The 17,177-nt window shown below is 41.8% G+C and overlaps 2 protein-coding genes across 2 annotated transcripts; both read right to left on the bottom strand.

Annotated features, from left to right (window-relative positions):
* Window positions 1-692: 692 nt before the first annotated feature.
* LOC116265370 (protein CNGC15b-like) lies at window positions 693-7,609 on the bottom strand. Its single transcript, XM_031645937.2, has 7 exons — window positions 7,384-7,609; window positions 5,849-6,425; window positions 4,605-4,817; window positions 2,794-3,092; window positions 2,589-2,700; window positions 1,894-2,130; window positions 693-1,715 (listed from the first exon to the last, which is right to left on the bottom strand). Exons 1-7 carry the CDS (start codon window positions 7,413-7,415, stop codon window positions 1,014-1,016), a joined length of 2,172 nt encoding a protein of 723 aa, XP_031501797.1. The 5' UTR covers window positions 7,416-7,609; the 3' UTR covers window positions 693-1,013.
* Window positions 7,610-12,894: 5,285 nt separating this feature from the next.
* Window positions 12,895-16,635, bottom strand: LOC116266243 (29 kDa ribonucleoprotein A, chloroplastic-like). Its single transcript, XM_031647379.2, has 4 exons — window positions 16,174-16,635; window positions 15,387-15,488; window positions 13,457-13,756; window positions 12,895-13,170 (listed from the first exon to the last, which is right to left on the bottom strand). The coding sequence occupies exons 1-4, from the start codon at window positions 16,531-16,533 to the stop codon at window positions 13,108-13,110; spliced, it is 825 nt and encodes a 274-aa protein (XP_031503239.1). The 5' UTR covers window positions 16,534-16,635; the 3' UTR covers window positions 12,895-13,107.
* Between the last annotated feature and the right edge of the window lie 542 nt (window positions 16,636-17,177).

Genomic DNA, 17,177 nt, shown 5'->3' with positions numbered 1-17,177 from the left:
CGAATTTACAGATTTGGAAGAAGCCAGTGCAGATTAGGGAGGTGCTAAGATTGGAAATGGCTTCCATTTCTGCGTTTCAACCACACCCTTCAATTGTTTGTCGTGTCATCTTTGCCTCCACTGTCAACTTCCATGAAAGCTTAGAGGGTGTCTGATGGTTTTGACGCAAGAAATGTGGTGGATGAGATATGCTTTGAAGAGTACGATGAAGTCGATCCTAACTTGCAACTGCTGGCTTGAACTCTCCAACGAGCAGCAAGTAAAACTCCATGGGTGTACCTCCCCAAATCCACCAGGTATGTCCTGTGTAGATGCACAAAAGGCTGTTTGGAAGGACGCATTGGTGATTTGAAGGGGTGCGAAAAAGTACAGACTGAAGGTATACATGCTGGGAATACTGTAACCATCGTACCTTCTTGTGGCACCCATAGCCAATTCATCCATACCTACTCACAGGCCGAGTCCTACAGTGCACTTGCAGGGAAATTAAGCTTCAAAACTTTGGCACAAATTTCTAAAAATTACGCATAAACCGACATCAGTATCAAATGATTCTGATACTACTGCCATTGTTTCTTGCATGCTCGACGACTCGTAGGTCCATTGGTTATGAAGTTCAAGTGAGATAACAGAATATGATTGACAAACATATCCACAGGGAAGAGCGTTGCTGAGCTCCGGATCCGTTTATAACTATGGTTTCTATATTCATGGGCATGTGAAAAACACGAGGATTCTGGACCAAGTACAAAACGCCATAGGATCTCCAACGTCAACATTTGTGGAACTACATAACGTACAATCTGGTTTTCAACTTTCCCCCAAAGAAGACAACTATATATCTTCTTCTTTACACTCCTACCCACTAAGACCAAGTCCCAATCGGGTGAGAAGAACTGCACTAATGTCGCCAACCGTCGCTTGTGAGTCCGCGTCTTCATCAACGAAGACGGACAGAAAGAAAGGACGAATGTTTGAAAAAGAAATTGAAAGCTGGCAGGCTGGATGCGAAGTCATTCGTCCTCTTCCTCCACAGAGAAGTCAGGATCCTTGGGTTTCTGGACGGCAACGACACCGCCTGACGAGGATTCCGACGCGCCACCTCCGAAAGCCACAGCACTCCACCTGGCACTCGCCGCCAGTCGGGCAGCGGCCCGGACCGCGATGCCGAGGGCTGGAGTCTCCGGCTGGTTAGGGGTGTCGGCGGAGCCGAGGCTCTCCAAGCGCTGGAGCTCGGCGACGGCCCTGCGCCTTTTGAATCGGCGCCAGGCGGCCTGGATGAAGCAGGCGGCCCAGGTGCGCCACTGGTGGGAGTAGAAGCGGAACGTATGCTGCAGCTGCTTGCTGTGGAGGCGGCGGAACTGGGCGGCGACGAATTTGAGGTCGTCGGCGCGGAGGGCGAAGGCCTCCACCTCGACCAGCGCCCTCACCGTCCGTGTAGACGACGGGAGGATGACGCTGGGCCGCGGGTCGAGCGCCCATGTTAGCAGCTCCTCGCCGCAGAAATCGCCGGGACCCAGCCTACAGGAGTTAAAGAAGCCGGTGCGCCCGCCGTTGGTCGTGTAGCTGTCCAGGTGGCCCCGGATGACGAAAAGCATCTCGTTGACGGGGTCACCCTCGCGGACGAGGCAGGTTCCGTTGGTGCACAGTGCGGGCTTCAGCCGCTCGCAGATCGCATCCAGCATCTGGTCGTCCATCTGGTCAAACAGCGGCACCTGTTCTTCCAAACGACAAAACGTCAGGAGGCGGAACCAACAAGGGGAAGGGCTCTCTGGATTTCGACGGTTCATGCTACCGAGACAAGCCAAACCTGGCCCAATTTGGTAGTAATAGCAGAGTACGCTGCGCTTAGCAGGGACGACATATACAGGCGAGGAGGAGGGAAGCGCTTACTCGTCTAACGAGGTCGAGGCAGAGATGGCGCTTGATGTCTCGGCGCAGATCGACGGGGAGGCCCCTGAGGATGGCCTCCTCATCCACCCCTCTGGTTGCCACCCACTTGTACTGATCATACTTCCGCACGCATTGCTTCAAATCCGGGGGAAGCTGCCTGTGCCTCATCCACTCCTCCGTGTCCGTTCTCTTGATCCTCCACTCTTCCAGCCTCACCGTCGTCGACTGCAAGTACGTCTGGGTTTGGTGGTACAGCATGCCAAACAAATATAGTGTGACAACCACGTCACGTCGTCTCGCAAATAAATACAAAACGACAACAATAAAGATGCAACATCCACAAATTCCTCGTGCGTACGCGAGTCAGTGGCTACCATCCAGTTATTTCTCTGACATTATAAAGATCGTACCATGATATTGAAAACAGTTGAAACAGATGGTGTCTCTCACAATGGTATTTCAATCTGACCCTGGATGTCTATCATTTTCATGGGCCAGAGGTCCCTTCAACTTCAAGTTTCAAGTGGTCTTCAATCTCTTGGAATTTCTAATTACTATTTTGAAGGAATTTTGGTGGCAAAATTTTAAAATGAAAAAAAAAAAAAAAGCTTATCCTCTTACTGAAGTTTCCCTTCGTCCGGAAGCAGTGAAGATTTAGCATTTCTAATACATTCTTTCCAAGGAAAGGGACTCACCTGCATGTTCCCAATTAATAAGGCAAACAGCACGAGGCCAAGAACAGCAATCAGAATCGCGAAGCTGATCTCTCCCACGAAAGTGCTTGTCTGAAGGTTTTGTCCCAAACAGCTGCACAGGTTATAGAAGCCTTCGACTTGAGAAGCATTGTAGATAATGGGACATCAAAAAAGATTTACTTTCTTAAAGATATGTGGATCTGACCTGAGATTTTGCAGTCCCCACCAGAGGCAATAGAAGTACTTGTTGAAAAACTTTGAAGATGTTGCTCCTGAGTTTAACGCATCTCCATAGATTCCATACTCATAAAAGTTACTACTGGGACTGCATATTCGCGTAACCTTACTTGATTGAACCCATGACTGTCTGAGAGCCTCCATACTCTTGTCCATCCTTCGGCAGTCCAAGAATCTGTACTGGCATGGCCCCTGAGAGTTGCATACTTTTTCCCAGCATGACACATCACGCTCGATTGCAAGGAGGTACCAAGAGGCTCCTAGCACCTGTGAGATTCATGGTTCCGATCAAAGAAACATCGAATCCTACATGAGCCTTGCATCATAAATTTGACATTACATGTTATTGTTTAAAACGAATATCCATATTCATCTTTTCTGGATACAAAGAATCCAGTTGCATCCAGTTTGAGGAACCTTGAAAATGTTAGAAATTAATCCCAGTTTCTGGTATCTATATGTTTTGACATAGAAGAGATTTGTAAGGCATTTTTTGAAGAAAATCAGCTCTTTAAGATTTAAAAATGCTCTCTATAAAGGAAAACCAAGCATGAGGAAAGTGAGTTTGAATATTTAAGTTACTTCTTGAGGGTGAAGAAGAAAACTCCCATCATCACTGAAGAAAAGAAGTTCTTGTCATGGTGGTTTTTGAATAGGTCTTGCAAAATATTTGAGAGAAGTTTCATCATCTTCATTTTAACTTTCGCATTAAAGATGTATGCTTTTGGATGCCAAAATAGAGGTGCTCTTATTTCATGTCGATTGAGATTAGTCAATATTAAAGATATCGAGTTCTCTAAGAATTAGCCCTTTTGTTGTTTGACTTTCTCTTGGGCCAACAGAACCTTCTCTATGGGAATTACAAGCAATCGATTTATACATTCTGATCGCACGATGTTGTGGGCATTTTTCAAATCCGTTATGTTGTAAAACAAACAGTGACTACTTCCACTTTGGTGTATGTCCTAAGTCTCAAGCACTCAAAAAATAGAGCACCATGATTTTCTTTTATCAAATGATAAAGATCGATTATTGTTCCAGGAAGGAAGATCACAAGTTCAAATAAATGAAGTTGGCTTAGAACGTTAGAAGTTAGATCTCATCACATGAAGAGAGACATATATTAGCTGATGTGTTTTAACCTTCAAAGAGCATGCAATCTATTCCATTTGCAGTATTTCTATAACAGAAGATTTGCAAACTTGTGGTTTTTATGTTTACCAATAAGATGGAAAATTGCTGCCATCTTATGCTTCTTCAAATACATTACAAAAGCTAGTAACAGATTATCAGATATAGAAAGAAGGATATGTAACAGATCGTCAGATACACAAATAAGTATCTGCCGTCTCTACATGGTCTGCAGAATACAATTTGAGGAAATGATACACGCCAGCCAAAGAAGTAGCATATGACTCTTCTCCTTTAATGATAATTAATTTAGTGGTACAATGATGCTGAAAGCTTAGGCAGTTAACCCTTGCTAATCAACTTAACTGCTTTTGATGGATATAATATTAAAATTTAAGGGTTCAAAAGTGCCTGCCAAAGCGCCTCCACGCTCCAGCAACAGCAGGATTAGAAGTAACAGTTTCATTAGAAGCTATCAAATTTTCACTCAAACATCAACGTAGATAAGACATTTCTAGCATAAGTAGTTCAAGACAAAAACTATGTATTCATTCAAACTATGATATGAAGTCCTCTAAACCTAAAGTATCAGGGCTACAACTGATTGATGGATGACAGCAATAAAAGAATTTTAAGTGAAATTCTTACATGGCTTGCAAGCATGTATAGCATCAAATTATAGGCAGCACCAGCCCATGCTGTCTCGGTCACAACTCCAGTTGTCTTCACAATTTGAGACGATAGTGGAACAATCAAGAATAGCCTTGGAAGATATTGAAATATGATAATGAAGCGAAGTACATTCTTTGTATTAGCTAGTGTGGAACCGTTTGAGCTGGGTATTGCAACCCATATCAAAACCTGGAAGGATAAAGAGATACGTAAGAACTGATACAAGTGGTAAGGCAAAAAATAATTGAAAGGATAGAAATTAGATATATTGTGATGAATTTAGTCACGATACAGCTAGCTAATTAATGGATTAGCTCTAGCATCGATGAGCAATATAATTTCTGTGATCAGGGTATTTGTGAAATTTATTACTATAAGAGAAGCTACAACAACATTTATTAGTTGTGAAAATCAAAATGGATGCATACTGGGATTTCAATCACAAGTAATAACAACAGGTTTCCATAAAAGATGCTTCATTTGATTCCATAGTGACATTTAAATATAATAAGGTGAATAGTTTATCTCAGGCAAAGAAATTCCTGTACTAGTAAAAACCTTATTATCAGTTATCAAGAGTAAATAAATTAGCATTCAAATGTAATTTCAGAATAATTTTATCTTTTTAATCTTCTGGAGGTTTCTGTATCATTTGTTATATTGCAAACATGTTACAGGTATTGAGCAAGATTTTCTATAGAAAATAGAATGCTCCTAACCTCTACTTAACTTGGTATAGTGGTCATTGTTGCAGGATTCCCCTTTTCATAACTATGCTGGAGGTTTTTCTGAATTTATTGCGAGTAATGTGTTATGAGAGGTGTTAGATATTGAGGGTGCAGTTGCTGGATTTATGGGACTTACATTTATCATTACAGATAATTAGTTCATTGAGGATTGTTGCAAACTTTTTTTTATTCAACAGTTTAATTTCAGAACTATACCGTCTATGATTGTTACAGCTCATGCCTATCATCAAATTTCAAATCGTAACAACAGAAACCTCTATCATGATACGTGCACGCACTTGTGTCATACATCTTTTGCAAGTATATCTGAAGATGACACAAGAAGAGTGTCAATTTGACATTGTTAAAAGCCTCCCTTTTTTACGTGAACAAAGTCTCTGTCAAACAAGGAGATTCCAAGCAAAATATTAACTGGCAAAATGATTATCGTTGCTTGGATAAACAGAAACATGTAGCAGCTCGGGAATTTACCTGAGGAAGTGGTAATGCAGCAACCAGATCAACCCAGAATTCCTTTTGTAGATACCTCGATGCAATTTTGGATGGCTCGATGACAAGTTCACCTCTTCCAAATACACGAGAGGAAGGGGCAATATATGCTGTCCGGAAACGAATAAAAATATGAATCACATAAAACATATCTGCTATTGTGCGCACAATGGTGAGGACAATCTCAAGGGGCGTATCAATTTCTATACATGCTCCTTCAGTGCCAGGTAAGTAGAAGAACAGGGGATCCACAAAAAGAGAAATTAAACAGGCCACTAGAAAAACTTTATTCCAACGCTGCAAGAGAGTGCCTCTAGGATCCAATATTTTTCTTCTTACTCTTTCGTAATCCTCAGAAAACACCCGGGAAAGAACTTTTGATTTTAACGACTTTCCCGTGCTTTTGAGACCCTGCTGATCGCTGATTTTAGGAACTTGCTGATCGACCTTCTTAGGACATGATACTGGTATTTGAGTCCCATCTATTCTGAATGTCAGCTTAACCATGCTATCTGATTTACATCTTGTCAAATCAGCCACTTCAGGATCATCCTGAAACCTGAAAGAAAGACTAATCCTCAATGCGAGATCCAATTTAAAGACTAGCATATAGTGTACAAATCTTCCCCGCAAAAGCCATGTATTTTGGGATAAGGAAACTTAAAAACGAGCAAACATGGAATGCACCTAATGATACACCGTCTTATATATTCCTTCTTAACATTCCAAGGGAACGACTCTGGTTTCTCCTCATTTGGTAAGGAAGAGTAATGGTCAAAACTTGACGTGTTAAACTATCAAAAACAGATGTCTTAACGGTGAAACTAACCGGCAGATTTTGCCCTACCTGTGTAACATAGGAAAGCCATGTACTTTTCTACATCTGCAAGTTTTTGCGTGAGAAACGGCCAACAATGAAATTCGACATCAGAAAACATTGAAAACTTGAATCATATCGCCGGTGTAGCTATTCACGAATATCAAAATTCCTTTTCGTAATCTTTGTAGTTATGCTGCTTTTGAACTTCTGTATGCAAATTGATATTTTTAACAAGTGAAAACCATGCTCCTAGCAAGCAAGGAGAGCCCAAGAGTTCAAATTTCCACTTGATTCACTTTTAAATTCCTTAAAATGCAATTTTCTCTTTCTTACACTGTAATTTTGTTGTGGCTGAAAAGTTTGACAAATTTCCTTCCGTCTGTAAACAGCCAGCGGCTTCATATTTGATTTTGTATTCTTCTTAATGCACTTCTGCTACCTTTGACACCGAAGATTAGAACTATTTGAGATATCGTGAACTTCACATGTTGATCGACCATTCCATATATGTGATTGTACGAAACATCGACCAACAAATTCTTACCGTGAATTTAAACTGCATATGTACAAAACCGAATAAGATGCCCATACTGTTTCATTTTTCTATTTCTTGGAAGTAGCAACTAATCAAACCATGAATTCAATCTTCATCTATGAAGGTTAGAAGTATAATGCAGGGGAATAGATGAAAACCAACCTCACAGATTTGGAACTCTGCAGCGTCATCATTTCCCCACCAGAGACTAGTGCAACTTCAGGCACCAAAGCGGCAGCGTCCCACCAGAAAGCCGATCCTCTGCTTCATACACAAATTTGTGAAGTGGCTAGTGATCCTTCTTCAAGATGAATGGATGGTGTTCGCCATGCCATTCTGTGGTTGATCTCCGAACTACTTTCAGCATGTATCCTGTGGAAGGAAAAAGATTTCGACTGCGACGCATAATTTCTTTTGGTCAAAAGTATGCATCTTGATTAACTTCAAAAAAGAAAACGGTGGGGAGCACGAGATTGATTACCTGTTTCTTTCTTCCTTTTTAGCATCGATGCAGCAGAGAGGGAGGGAGGGAGGGAGAGAGTGAGCTCACGTCAAAGACAAACTCGGTTCTTGTGAACTCCTTTAACCGCTGCCATATCTGTTAACCTTTACTTTTGAAGATGTGAGACTCACCAACGTCCCTGAAGATCTTCCCTTGGAGGCTATGAATCTGCCCGTCATATCTCAGATACTTTTCTCATTTATTTCTTTCTTAAAAGCAAGGTGGTCATGGGGAAACGAACCCCGCGATACCTTTGGTTAAGATCAGCCAACTCATTCACTCCCCAACTGTCAATTTGAGTCTAAAGTAGAACCACGGCCCACTTCCCGATGCCAGTCACGCTCTACCCCACCTCTTACATCTGAAAATTGACAACTTAGATGCTCGGCTTGAACTTGAGTTACGAACTCATCTTGTCCTGTGGACTCTACGCACATCTCAACTCCATCTCATCTACCAAAAAAGAAGGAAAGATTCAGAAGGATGCGTGATTCTTTGGTGGGATTGTCGTTCATGAAATTACCATGATGGAGCAGTTGGCTTTTCTGCAAGATTTGAGAAGTCATGGACACATCATGCATAAGTTGCGTTTGCCTTCTGTCTTACGACATGGAAGACCGAATCACTTGTTCGGTTGGATTCTGGCCCTGCTGTGATGCTAGTCACCGAATTTGTTAGTTTCTCCTTGATGGAAGGAAGGCTACTTTTCCTCACTCCAGGAGACAAAAAGAAAAGGAAGGTTAAGAAAAAGACAGTAGAGAGAAAGTACGCCTAAATGTAAGGAGCCGGTTGGGGGAAAGATGATTGGCATGGTGCTATACAACCCCAAGGCCCTCTCACAGAAAAAATGGTATACAAGGAGAAAAAAAACTATTCAAAAGAAAAACTTCTTTCAACTAAAGAAACTGTGCGCGCGTATGTGAGAAAGAGGAGATGCTTCATGGTTGACTATCTTACTTGTCGCTGATCAAATAGCTTTTCACGTGCCCGCACGGCTTCCCTCCTTCTCTTTGGGCTTTACCGCCTTGACGATAGCCTTCGTAATCCCAGGTGCAGCAGGATAGAGGCACCGAGCCTCTTAAACTCTCATAGGCGGCTGAAATTAATCTAGAAGTACGGAGCCCTCTTAAAATCTCGTGGGCGCCTAAAATTAGCACCGAGCCCTCTTCAAATCTCATGGGCGCCTAAAATTACTATACCAGGACAGTTCTTTGATGACCCAAACAACTTCCTTTCTTCTCCCATTTTATTGTTGAATACCAGGAATAAGACTTGTAAGTACTTTCCTTTATTAGGAACTTGGTAGGACCAGAGTTGATTGTCTTAATTGGCTTATGATATACTGGAGCTGACCATAGTTCCATGCGGAGTGGTACCAATATATTGGCTTCATGTGCAGCCATTGGAGCTTGGCGCTTGAGTGCTGCTATCATTGGTTCGGCCTTTTCCTTTTGAGTACTTGAACTGATGCTTTATTGGCACCGTAGTAAAATTGAGCACCGCCAGTGGATGACTGCAGAAACTTGTTCGACAACACCAAATCATGAGCTGTAGGGGTTTAGAGCAGCATTCAATCCACTCCCCTACATCATATATCGGTTGGAAAGTGTCTGACTGTCTGAGATTGTCAGTGCGGCCCATACAATGTTGATAATAAAGGTGGGATGTGTGTTATACCATCACCGTTACGGAGATGGCAGTAGTTTACCCACTCTGGTCGCTGTAAGACAACTAGGCACTTGCCCCTGCTTAACTCTCGAAAAAAGGAAAGCTTTGGGCACTCGATTGAGTACTGTCTTTGGCCTCTTCAGAATGATGGGAATGCAACGAATATGGAATTGATGAACAGTTTTTGTCGAATGTAATTTTGTCTGCGGAATATTATGCTTTGGTGATCTATATGAAGCGGTGTCACGTGTCCGTGCTAAATAGTTTGGATTGTTCAAAATACAAGCAGCGTGTTTCCTTCAAGATTAAAACAACATTGTCGCAAACTGAAAGTTCCGAAGGGTCGTCCTTTCTGAAACCGCAAGGCGAAAGGCAAAGTTGGAAACAGTCGAGTCGACCCCGACGAAATAAATGCAGGAGTCTGCACCAGCAGCGAGATGTGTGCGGTCCCGCCTCTGCCTTAGCATTAAAATAAATTCCGACGTTTCTTTCTCAGCTCACGTTCGCCTGTCTTCCTTTTGATAACTTCGTGATTTTCCGCCTCTGTTAGAATTGCTGATTCTCTGATATATGAAGTATTGAAGTCCAAAGAAACATTGGCTGGTGGCTTTAACAGGTGCTTGTGGGCGCCACGGGGACCCAGCCCTGGTACCTGCTTCCTGTTGATTCCAAAACTCCAGGGTGTTGGTAGCGAGGCAAAAGAGCTCCGATCAAAGGGCCACCTGGAATCCTCGATATCCTTCCCCTCCCCCTCCCCTTCTCTTGCTGCAGTAAAGAAAACGCCTCCAACTTTTTGGACGGGGCTGGATGGAGCGCTGATTCAAGCTCCCTAGCAAGGTCAACCTGCGCACGTGAAGGTTATTTCTGCTTTTGCATTTATTTGTCTGGTTTTATCAACATGTATATATATCATCGTCATATTCGTCAACGGACTGACGAGATCCCACAAACCAAGTTGTCTATTTAGCCTTGCAGGTTGTATGACGCGTTGTGATCTAACCTCATGAATATTCAAAGCCCTGGCGATATGTTGGTGAAATTTCCAATCTCAAAAGGTCCGGTGCGGCTGCGAGTTGGGAAGAAGCGAGGGTGGTTGTGGCCGTCAGCAGTAATCGAAATAAAGTTGGAATGGGATGTCATGGAAAATGAATAAAGCAGAAGGAAAAGGAACGAAGAGGCCAAAGGTCCAAAGACTAAAGATCCATGAGGAGAGAGAGAGAGAGATGACGCAATGAGATTATGGGTAGTTGCTGTATTATCAGTATGGGTGCGTATCGCCGAAATGAAGTAATAATGGACATAAATAAATTTTAAATATGGGCCCATATGGTGCATGAGTTGACCCTTTTATCTTAACACGGCAGTGCCAAATGTTTATATGCTTTAAAATGCATCACTAACAAACTGGTTTAAACCACCGGCGTGGCTGATTGATATTTGGCCGGCCACATGATTCAGCAGAATGTACACCATTGCCACTACACACAAAACCAACAACATTTGTTGTTTTCACAATCAATTGTTTGGAAAAAAAAAAAAGAGGTTAGGAGAGAAGGGAGCGGAATGGTGTGAAGCATATTTAGGCAGAGGCTTGACAGTAAATGAACAGATTTCTAGGCATTTCAGTTCCGCTCCTTTTCCAGTTTATTATCTCTCTCCCTCAAGGTCAGAACTAGTTATTGCGTGACAAGGAAGCCAGAGATGCTCCTCCAACACCGGAAATGATAAGTTGCCGCCAGAATCAGCGGCATCTTGTCTACGCACCACTCTCACAAGGGCCGACATGCATTACAGCTACATGCCAGATGGAAAATGAGGGGGTTTGCCTCCTGTAACGCACCGATGCTTCTCCACCGCCCCACCACACCCTTTAAATTCTTTTTTCCATTTTTAATCGGCCTCATCTGCCCTCCTGTAACACAAAAATAAATAAATAATTGGATCTCTCGCCCCTCGTGCGCTTTCCTGTAACACATAAACAATAGGCTCTCTCTCTCTTTAGCTAGCCACTCGTTCGGCTGGTGCTCTTAAATCTAGTGGAAACTCAAAGTTTTAGTTATAACATTGGAGCGTCGAACCAAACAACCAAAACAGACTACTATAAGTTGCTTCTGTTGCTGTTTTCAAAACAAACGCAAACTCAAAGGCGTAAAAATTACAGCGCCATGCGTTGCTTGTATATTGCGACTTCTAGCCACTCAAAGTCTCTCTAATCCATATGTTAATTTCCCATAAATCGGCTAATGAAAGTGGAGAATCTAGAGATATCACAAGCATTCGTAGATTGAACCCTTTCTGTGAATCTTAAGGCACAGGTTTACTACAATGAAGTTTTACATTTAAGTGCCTATACATCAGTTTTCAAGAGCCAATGGAACCAAGGTTATAAGGAATATACCCTTATCCCAATATCCGACTGGCATATGAAATGGCTAGCAAAGTAATATTTATATGGAAAACATATTACATTTGGACTAGACTAGTTAGCAGGTAAATCACTAAAACAAATATAAAATGGAATCTGGGGCATCGGCCCGCCATCCACAAATCAGCATACATACATAAAACTGAGAGAGAGAGCCATCGACAAAACAGCATATATACATCAAACAATAACAAGTTTCTCATTTCACTTGATTCCTCAGAGAGAGAGAGACAGCTGAAAGCAATATATCAACGTTACTAACAAAAAATCCAACCTCCAACGGGAAATTGGAGGGAGATATAACAGCCGATCAAAAGATCATAAGGCACAACATTCACCAAACCCAACAAGAAAAGCTAGGCCGCAAAGGTTAAAAAAAAACCATCAGAACAAAACCCAGGCCACAGGACAGGGCCCCAAAAAGATAACCACAAACCTGAAGAAAAGCAATTAAACCAACCACCCAATGCAGGCCGAGGGAGAGCGAAGCCATAATATCAATACAGAGTTCACATGCAGATAATGGGGTAGACCAGACGTCTGCTCAAGATCTGTCCTCCAACATGGCTTATTTGTATATGATAAGATAGCAACCACATGTTTCAGCTTCAGGAAATTTATAAGCACATGCATACAAGAATAAGACAATTCACAAGTATGTTCATGGCACACAAAAACGTCCACCGCATCAGAAGCTTCAACTTTACAGAATCCTACTGTTACTACTGAAACATCGAGACCACCTGATGGCTATTATTAAGCGGGGGGAATGTTACAAGCAGCTTGTGCAAGTACATGTAGTAGACATGAACCATGGATTCAAATCAGAGAAACAACAGATCTATGAATAAATAAAATACCCTCTGCGTGCAATGATACTTGATTGAAAATCTTCCCAAACAATGAAAGAACATGGCAAAGGAAGGTGATCAAGGAAGGTGATCCCCGACAGTATCCCAGTCGCTTGAGTCGACTAACTTCTGTCAGCCTTGACCAAGTAAATGACTAGATCCATAAGCATGAACTTGAAAACACACACACACCGTCGTATAGATAGATAGAGAGAGAGAGAGAGAGATGAGAGAATTTGACCACACTATGCTCAATTCAAAATACAGAAATATTACCTTAACGGCTTAACCTAAAGATAAAAAAAGGCCAAAAAACACATTGGATCTCTACAACTTTCAGGTTTAGACCCAAATGCAAGTAGGACAAGTGTGTAGAATCTGTAGATTCCAATCTCTCTCTTTTGCCCCCTTTTATAGGACAAGAAAAGCAATCTTGCTGATTAAAATTGGCGCCTTGGTCTAGCTTCAGCCAAACTCACCCGAATTGGTCTTCCATCCAATTCCTGCATCAGAAATATTGTAATGTTATTGTGAACAAAAACTAGATGGTCATGATAAAGTGCAATAACCAACTTGTATAACCTCCAACCAGAAAAAAGCAGTGAGTTTCATCATGCATGCAGTATGTATAGTGAGAGGCACATTGGAAGCCCAAAAAAATTACCACTTTCCTACTGTTTGACATGATCGCAGCTGAAGAGAACAAAGATAAGCTCACGGCCAATCTAGATGCAATTGAGACCAAGCATAGAAAAAAAAAAGCAGTTGGAAACAATTTCATATACTTACAGCACCATTAAGTGAGTCAATAGCCCCGTTAACTTCATCAGCAGAGCTGAGTGTAACAAATCCAAAGCCTCTGGAACGGCCACTCTCTCGGTCATATACAACTCGAGCTTCCATAACTCTTCCATGCTCGCTGAAGAGAGTCTCCAACGCCAAATCATCAACTCCCCAGGACAGATTCCCCACATGCACTCTATTCGAAGAGTCATTAAAACCACCCCCATTTCGAGAGCCTCTAGATGAGTTATCAAGCTTCTGTGGTGGGGGTCCAGAATTTACTCTCAATGTTCTACCATCAAGTTCCTGCATCATCGACATGCCTTTTCAGATGGAGAAGTCAAAAAAACATTTTTGTGTCATTTCTATTACTATGCAACCGCTTAAACTATAGCAAGATGTCCAAATAAGCATTTTTATTTCATTTCTGGAATTACATCACCATTTAACCTCACATTGATTTGTCCAACATATGACTTTAAGCTTACTAGAATGAAATAGGAATCATCCCTCTCAGCAAAAATATCACCAACCATGTCACCTAGGTGCTCCTAAATGGCTGCCACACCTATGTCAATGCTGGTGCTTTTTTGACACAGAAAATTCGGTTTCGTCAGCCGAACCGAGTCAAAACTGATTATCTTAAATGTGCACATAACTAAATTATCTTTAATACAAAATTGTATATATAAATATAAATAAATAAGGCTACTAAACAGTTAAATAACTATGTAACAAATTATTTATATACATGTATATACACACATATATATACACCTTCGCCGCACCCCACACCTAAATCTTTTTTAAAAATTGCCACATCTGCACCCGCATCTACACCCACACCCCGCACTCAGGTGACATAGGTCACCAAACTATACTATCCATATTTCAAGTACTTCCACGGAAACACATACATCAGTTTTTAATTGTGGCCAAGAACCACAAAGGGTGCCATCATTAATTACAAGGTTACAATCAAAGTCCTCAACTGCTTAGATGGCAGATATATATAAACCCATGTAAAATGCCTAAGCAGGGAACCATTTCAGGTACGACTTGCATTCTCTTCCAACCATCATAGGCTATCAGGTGGTAGAATTCGTGTTCTCCTAAACAGGAGACTTGAGTATATTTCGTAACTCAAACAAACATAACAAGGTCCTAGTCTAAGCATCCAAAAATTTGCAGGAATGAGAATATGCAGACAAACAGTGTCGAGAACATGAGGGATCAAGTACGTGCAGTAAAGCACTGGATATTGAAACCTGAGGACATGAAAGTGAAAACACTGAGTGCAAGTGAATGTACAATTGTACATGTGCGTGCAATGTCCAGGATACAGTAACATGTTACCAGAAATAAATAAGGACAATTAAAGAGATGAAAATATAAAAGTCGTCATCTCTCTTTGTCACTTGGAAGGAAAAACAAGTCACTCGGAAAATGTGAGCACCAGAGCAAACAAGATTTCTCCTTACAGAAAAAAAGCTCACTGTTTTCAAGGGTTTTAGTCACTGCCTAATGGAACCTCATGACAACTAAATTTCCTATTTCTGAAATGTGAAAGCTGTAGGCTGAGAACTTTGTAAGTTCACCTAGAAACATCTGGTAGCAAAAAAAGTGTTTCTGCATTGTAAGTCACAAACAAATAATAACCTTAAATGTGTTTGTGAAGAACAACTTATTCCTAAGCAAGAATTCAAGTCGTACAAGGATAAGATGCAGAAACGGTTATAACATGAAATCAAACTGAGGAACTTCATATTAGCGGCTCTCATTATATCACCAATCTAGCAGTGTAACAACGGCAGATGCATAGACCTGAAAACCAAGTGAATGCCAGCCCAGAGAAAGCCTTATCAATTCAAAATTAATTTATTTCATTCGGTTTTTACACGTGCCTCAATTAAAAAATAAGATGTCAAAGACTTACATAACCATTAAACTGCTTTTCAGCAAGTTCCACTTCCTGCACAGTTGACATTGTCACAAACCCAAATCCTCGGCTTCTTCCCGTCAGCTTGTCATAAATAACCTGTCATACCAATTTCCACGGATCATCAAATAGATGAGAAATGTGTCAAGACTACCTTGAGAAGTAGTAAGTATTATTTTCTGCAATCGGGCTCATGAAGTACAGCGCTCAGGACAGAAAACATGGACTTTCATATGATAAGATCTTGAGAAGGGATGGAAAGATGTAACTGCTCGCCTTCCACTTTAAAACGCTCAATGTTTACATAAGTGCACAATCCATGGTCTTTAGTCGTAGTCACCCCGTTGGCAGGAACTACAATTCTATATTGGTGGTCTTCTTATGAGTAGCATTAGCTCCTACTTACAGTAACGAGTTTCATGCTTCTGGCGGTGCTTTTGGAATAAATAATCAATATTTGAAAAAGAAAATATCAAGTCTAGGCATGCTCGTCCATCCTACCATATTCCATGTTCAAAGGATGAGATAAAATATTTAATCAAGGGCCCAAGTGGCCATCACAAACCCACCAACGCCAAACAAGATAAGAATTTATCACTGACATCATCACTGTGGTCGTCACTTGGCTTGATGCATTCTTACATCAAGCTAGCGCCGAAGAACCAACCAAAACCCGCAAAGCAAGAGCGAAGAGAAGAAAAAATGGAAAATCCGAAAACTGAAATGCCGGAAAACCATTAGAAACAGAGACCCAGCTGCAGTGGTTCGGAAGCTAAGAAAGCACCTCGACCATTTCGACGTTCCCCGCTTGCTCGAACAAGCCGGCTAGTCTCGCGCTGTCGACGCTAAACGGCAGATTACCCACGAAAAGCTTTAGGTCGGGAGAGAATGAGGCCTCCCCGGCAGAGAACTCTTCCTCCTTTTCTTCTTCTTCATGGTCCTGACTATATTCCGCGGAAAGCGCAACATTTCTGACGAAGGAAAGAGAAGGAACGCTCTTCCTACAGGTAAAGGAGAGAGGCTTGAGGCCGGAAGGGCATAGAGAGAGGTGAGAAGCGTAGGCGACTCTGGTTCGTATGGAGACGAGGGTATCCGTAGCCGGCTTAGAGAGAGAAACGGAAGGAAAGAGGATAGAGGCCGCCATGGCGATAAGGTTTTCAGACAACGAGGCGAAGGGGGGATGGAGAATAGAGAGCGTGTGTATAGTGTATATATCAAGGAGGAACTGACCACTCAACGGATTTTAGGTCGAAAGCGAGGTAAAATGTAGCGTCAGCAAAGGGATAAAATTTCTCACCCGCTTGGCCCTCGTTTCGCCAAATGAAGAGGAAGGACGCTGCGGGCATTATGAACTTCCTTTGCCAAATGAAGATAACTGTAGTTCAGTTGTACCCCCTTTCTTGCTTTGTTCAAAAAAAGAACATAATATTAAGATGAAATTTCGTTCTTAGGCAATAAAGCGAGACAATCCCTTGGCTTATATAGTTACTTCAAATGCAAAGGATGTGGTTCTAATGGGTTCTCTAATTCTGCAACTAAAGTTTGGAAAATTTAAATGCCTGCCTGTTGTATCTTATGAATCTTGTTTATGCTAGCACAACTTGATTTGAGAGAGCGAATTTCCAACTCCTGAATGGTAGGAAACATATCGATATGACGAATTTGTTAAAAACCATATCTTTCGAAATGTTATTACACTATCTTTTGGCAATCATGCCCCTCCGAATCTGTACTTGGATCTTGTGGTTGCCCAGGATATGAGCCGCAATGCATTGCTCCTGTAAAATC

This window comes from Nymphaea colorata, chromosome 12, assembly GCF_008831285.2.
Source record: "Nymphaea colorata isolate Beijing-Zhang1983 chromosome 12, ASM883128v2, whole genome shotgun sequence".
Lineage (NCBI taxonomy): Eukaryota > Viridiplantae > Streptophyta > Magnoliopsida > Nymphaeales > Nymphaeaceae > Nymphaea > Nymphaea colorata.
Note: the sequence above shows the minus strand (reverse complement) of the source record. Positions and strands in the feature narration are given on the sequence as shown.

What these genes read in the sequence shown, in the direction of transcription:
- LOC116265370 (XM_031645937.2), bottom strand. Translation starts at nt 7,415, where the DNA reads ATGATGACGCTGCAGAGTTCCAAATCTGTGAG. An exon ending in TATACATGCTTGCAAGCCAT is followed by an intron (nt 3,093 to 4,604) that starts GTAAGAATTTCA and finishes TGAATCTCACAG; the next exon opens with GTGCTAGGAGCCTCTTGGTA. An exon ending in TGGGGACTGCAAAATCTCAG is followed by an intron (nt 2,701 to 2,793) that starts GTCAGATCCACA and finishes TAACCTGTGCAG; the next exon opens with CTGTTTGGGACAAAACCTTC.
- LOC116266243 (XM_031647379.2), bottom strand. Translation starts at nt 16,533, where the DNA reads ATGGCGGCCTCTATCCTCTTTCCTTCCGTTTCTCTCTCTAAGCCGGCT. An exon ending in GGAACGTCGAAATGGTCGAG is followed by an intron (nt 15,489 to 16,173) that starts GTGCTTTCTTAG and finishes TTGGTATGACAG; the next exon opens with GTTATTTATGACAAGCTGAC. An exon ending in TTGACTCACTTAATGGTGCT is followed by an intron (nt 13,171 to 13,456) that starts GTAAGTATATGA and finishes TTTCTGATGCAG; the next exon opens with GAATTGGATGGAAGACCAAT.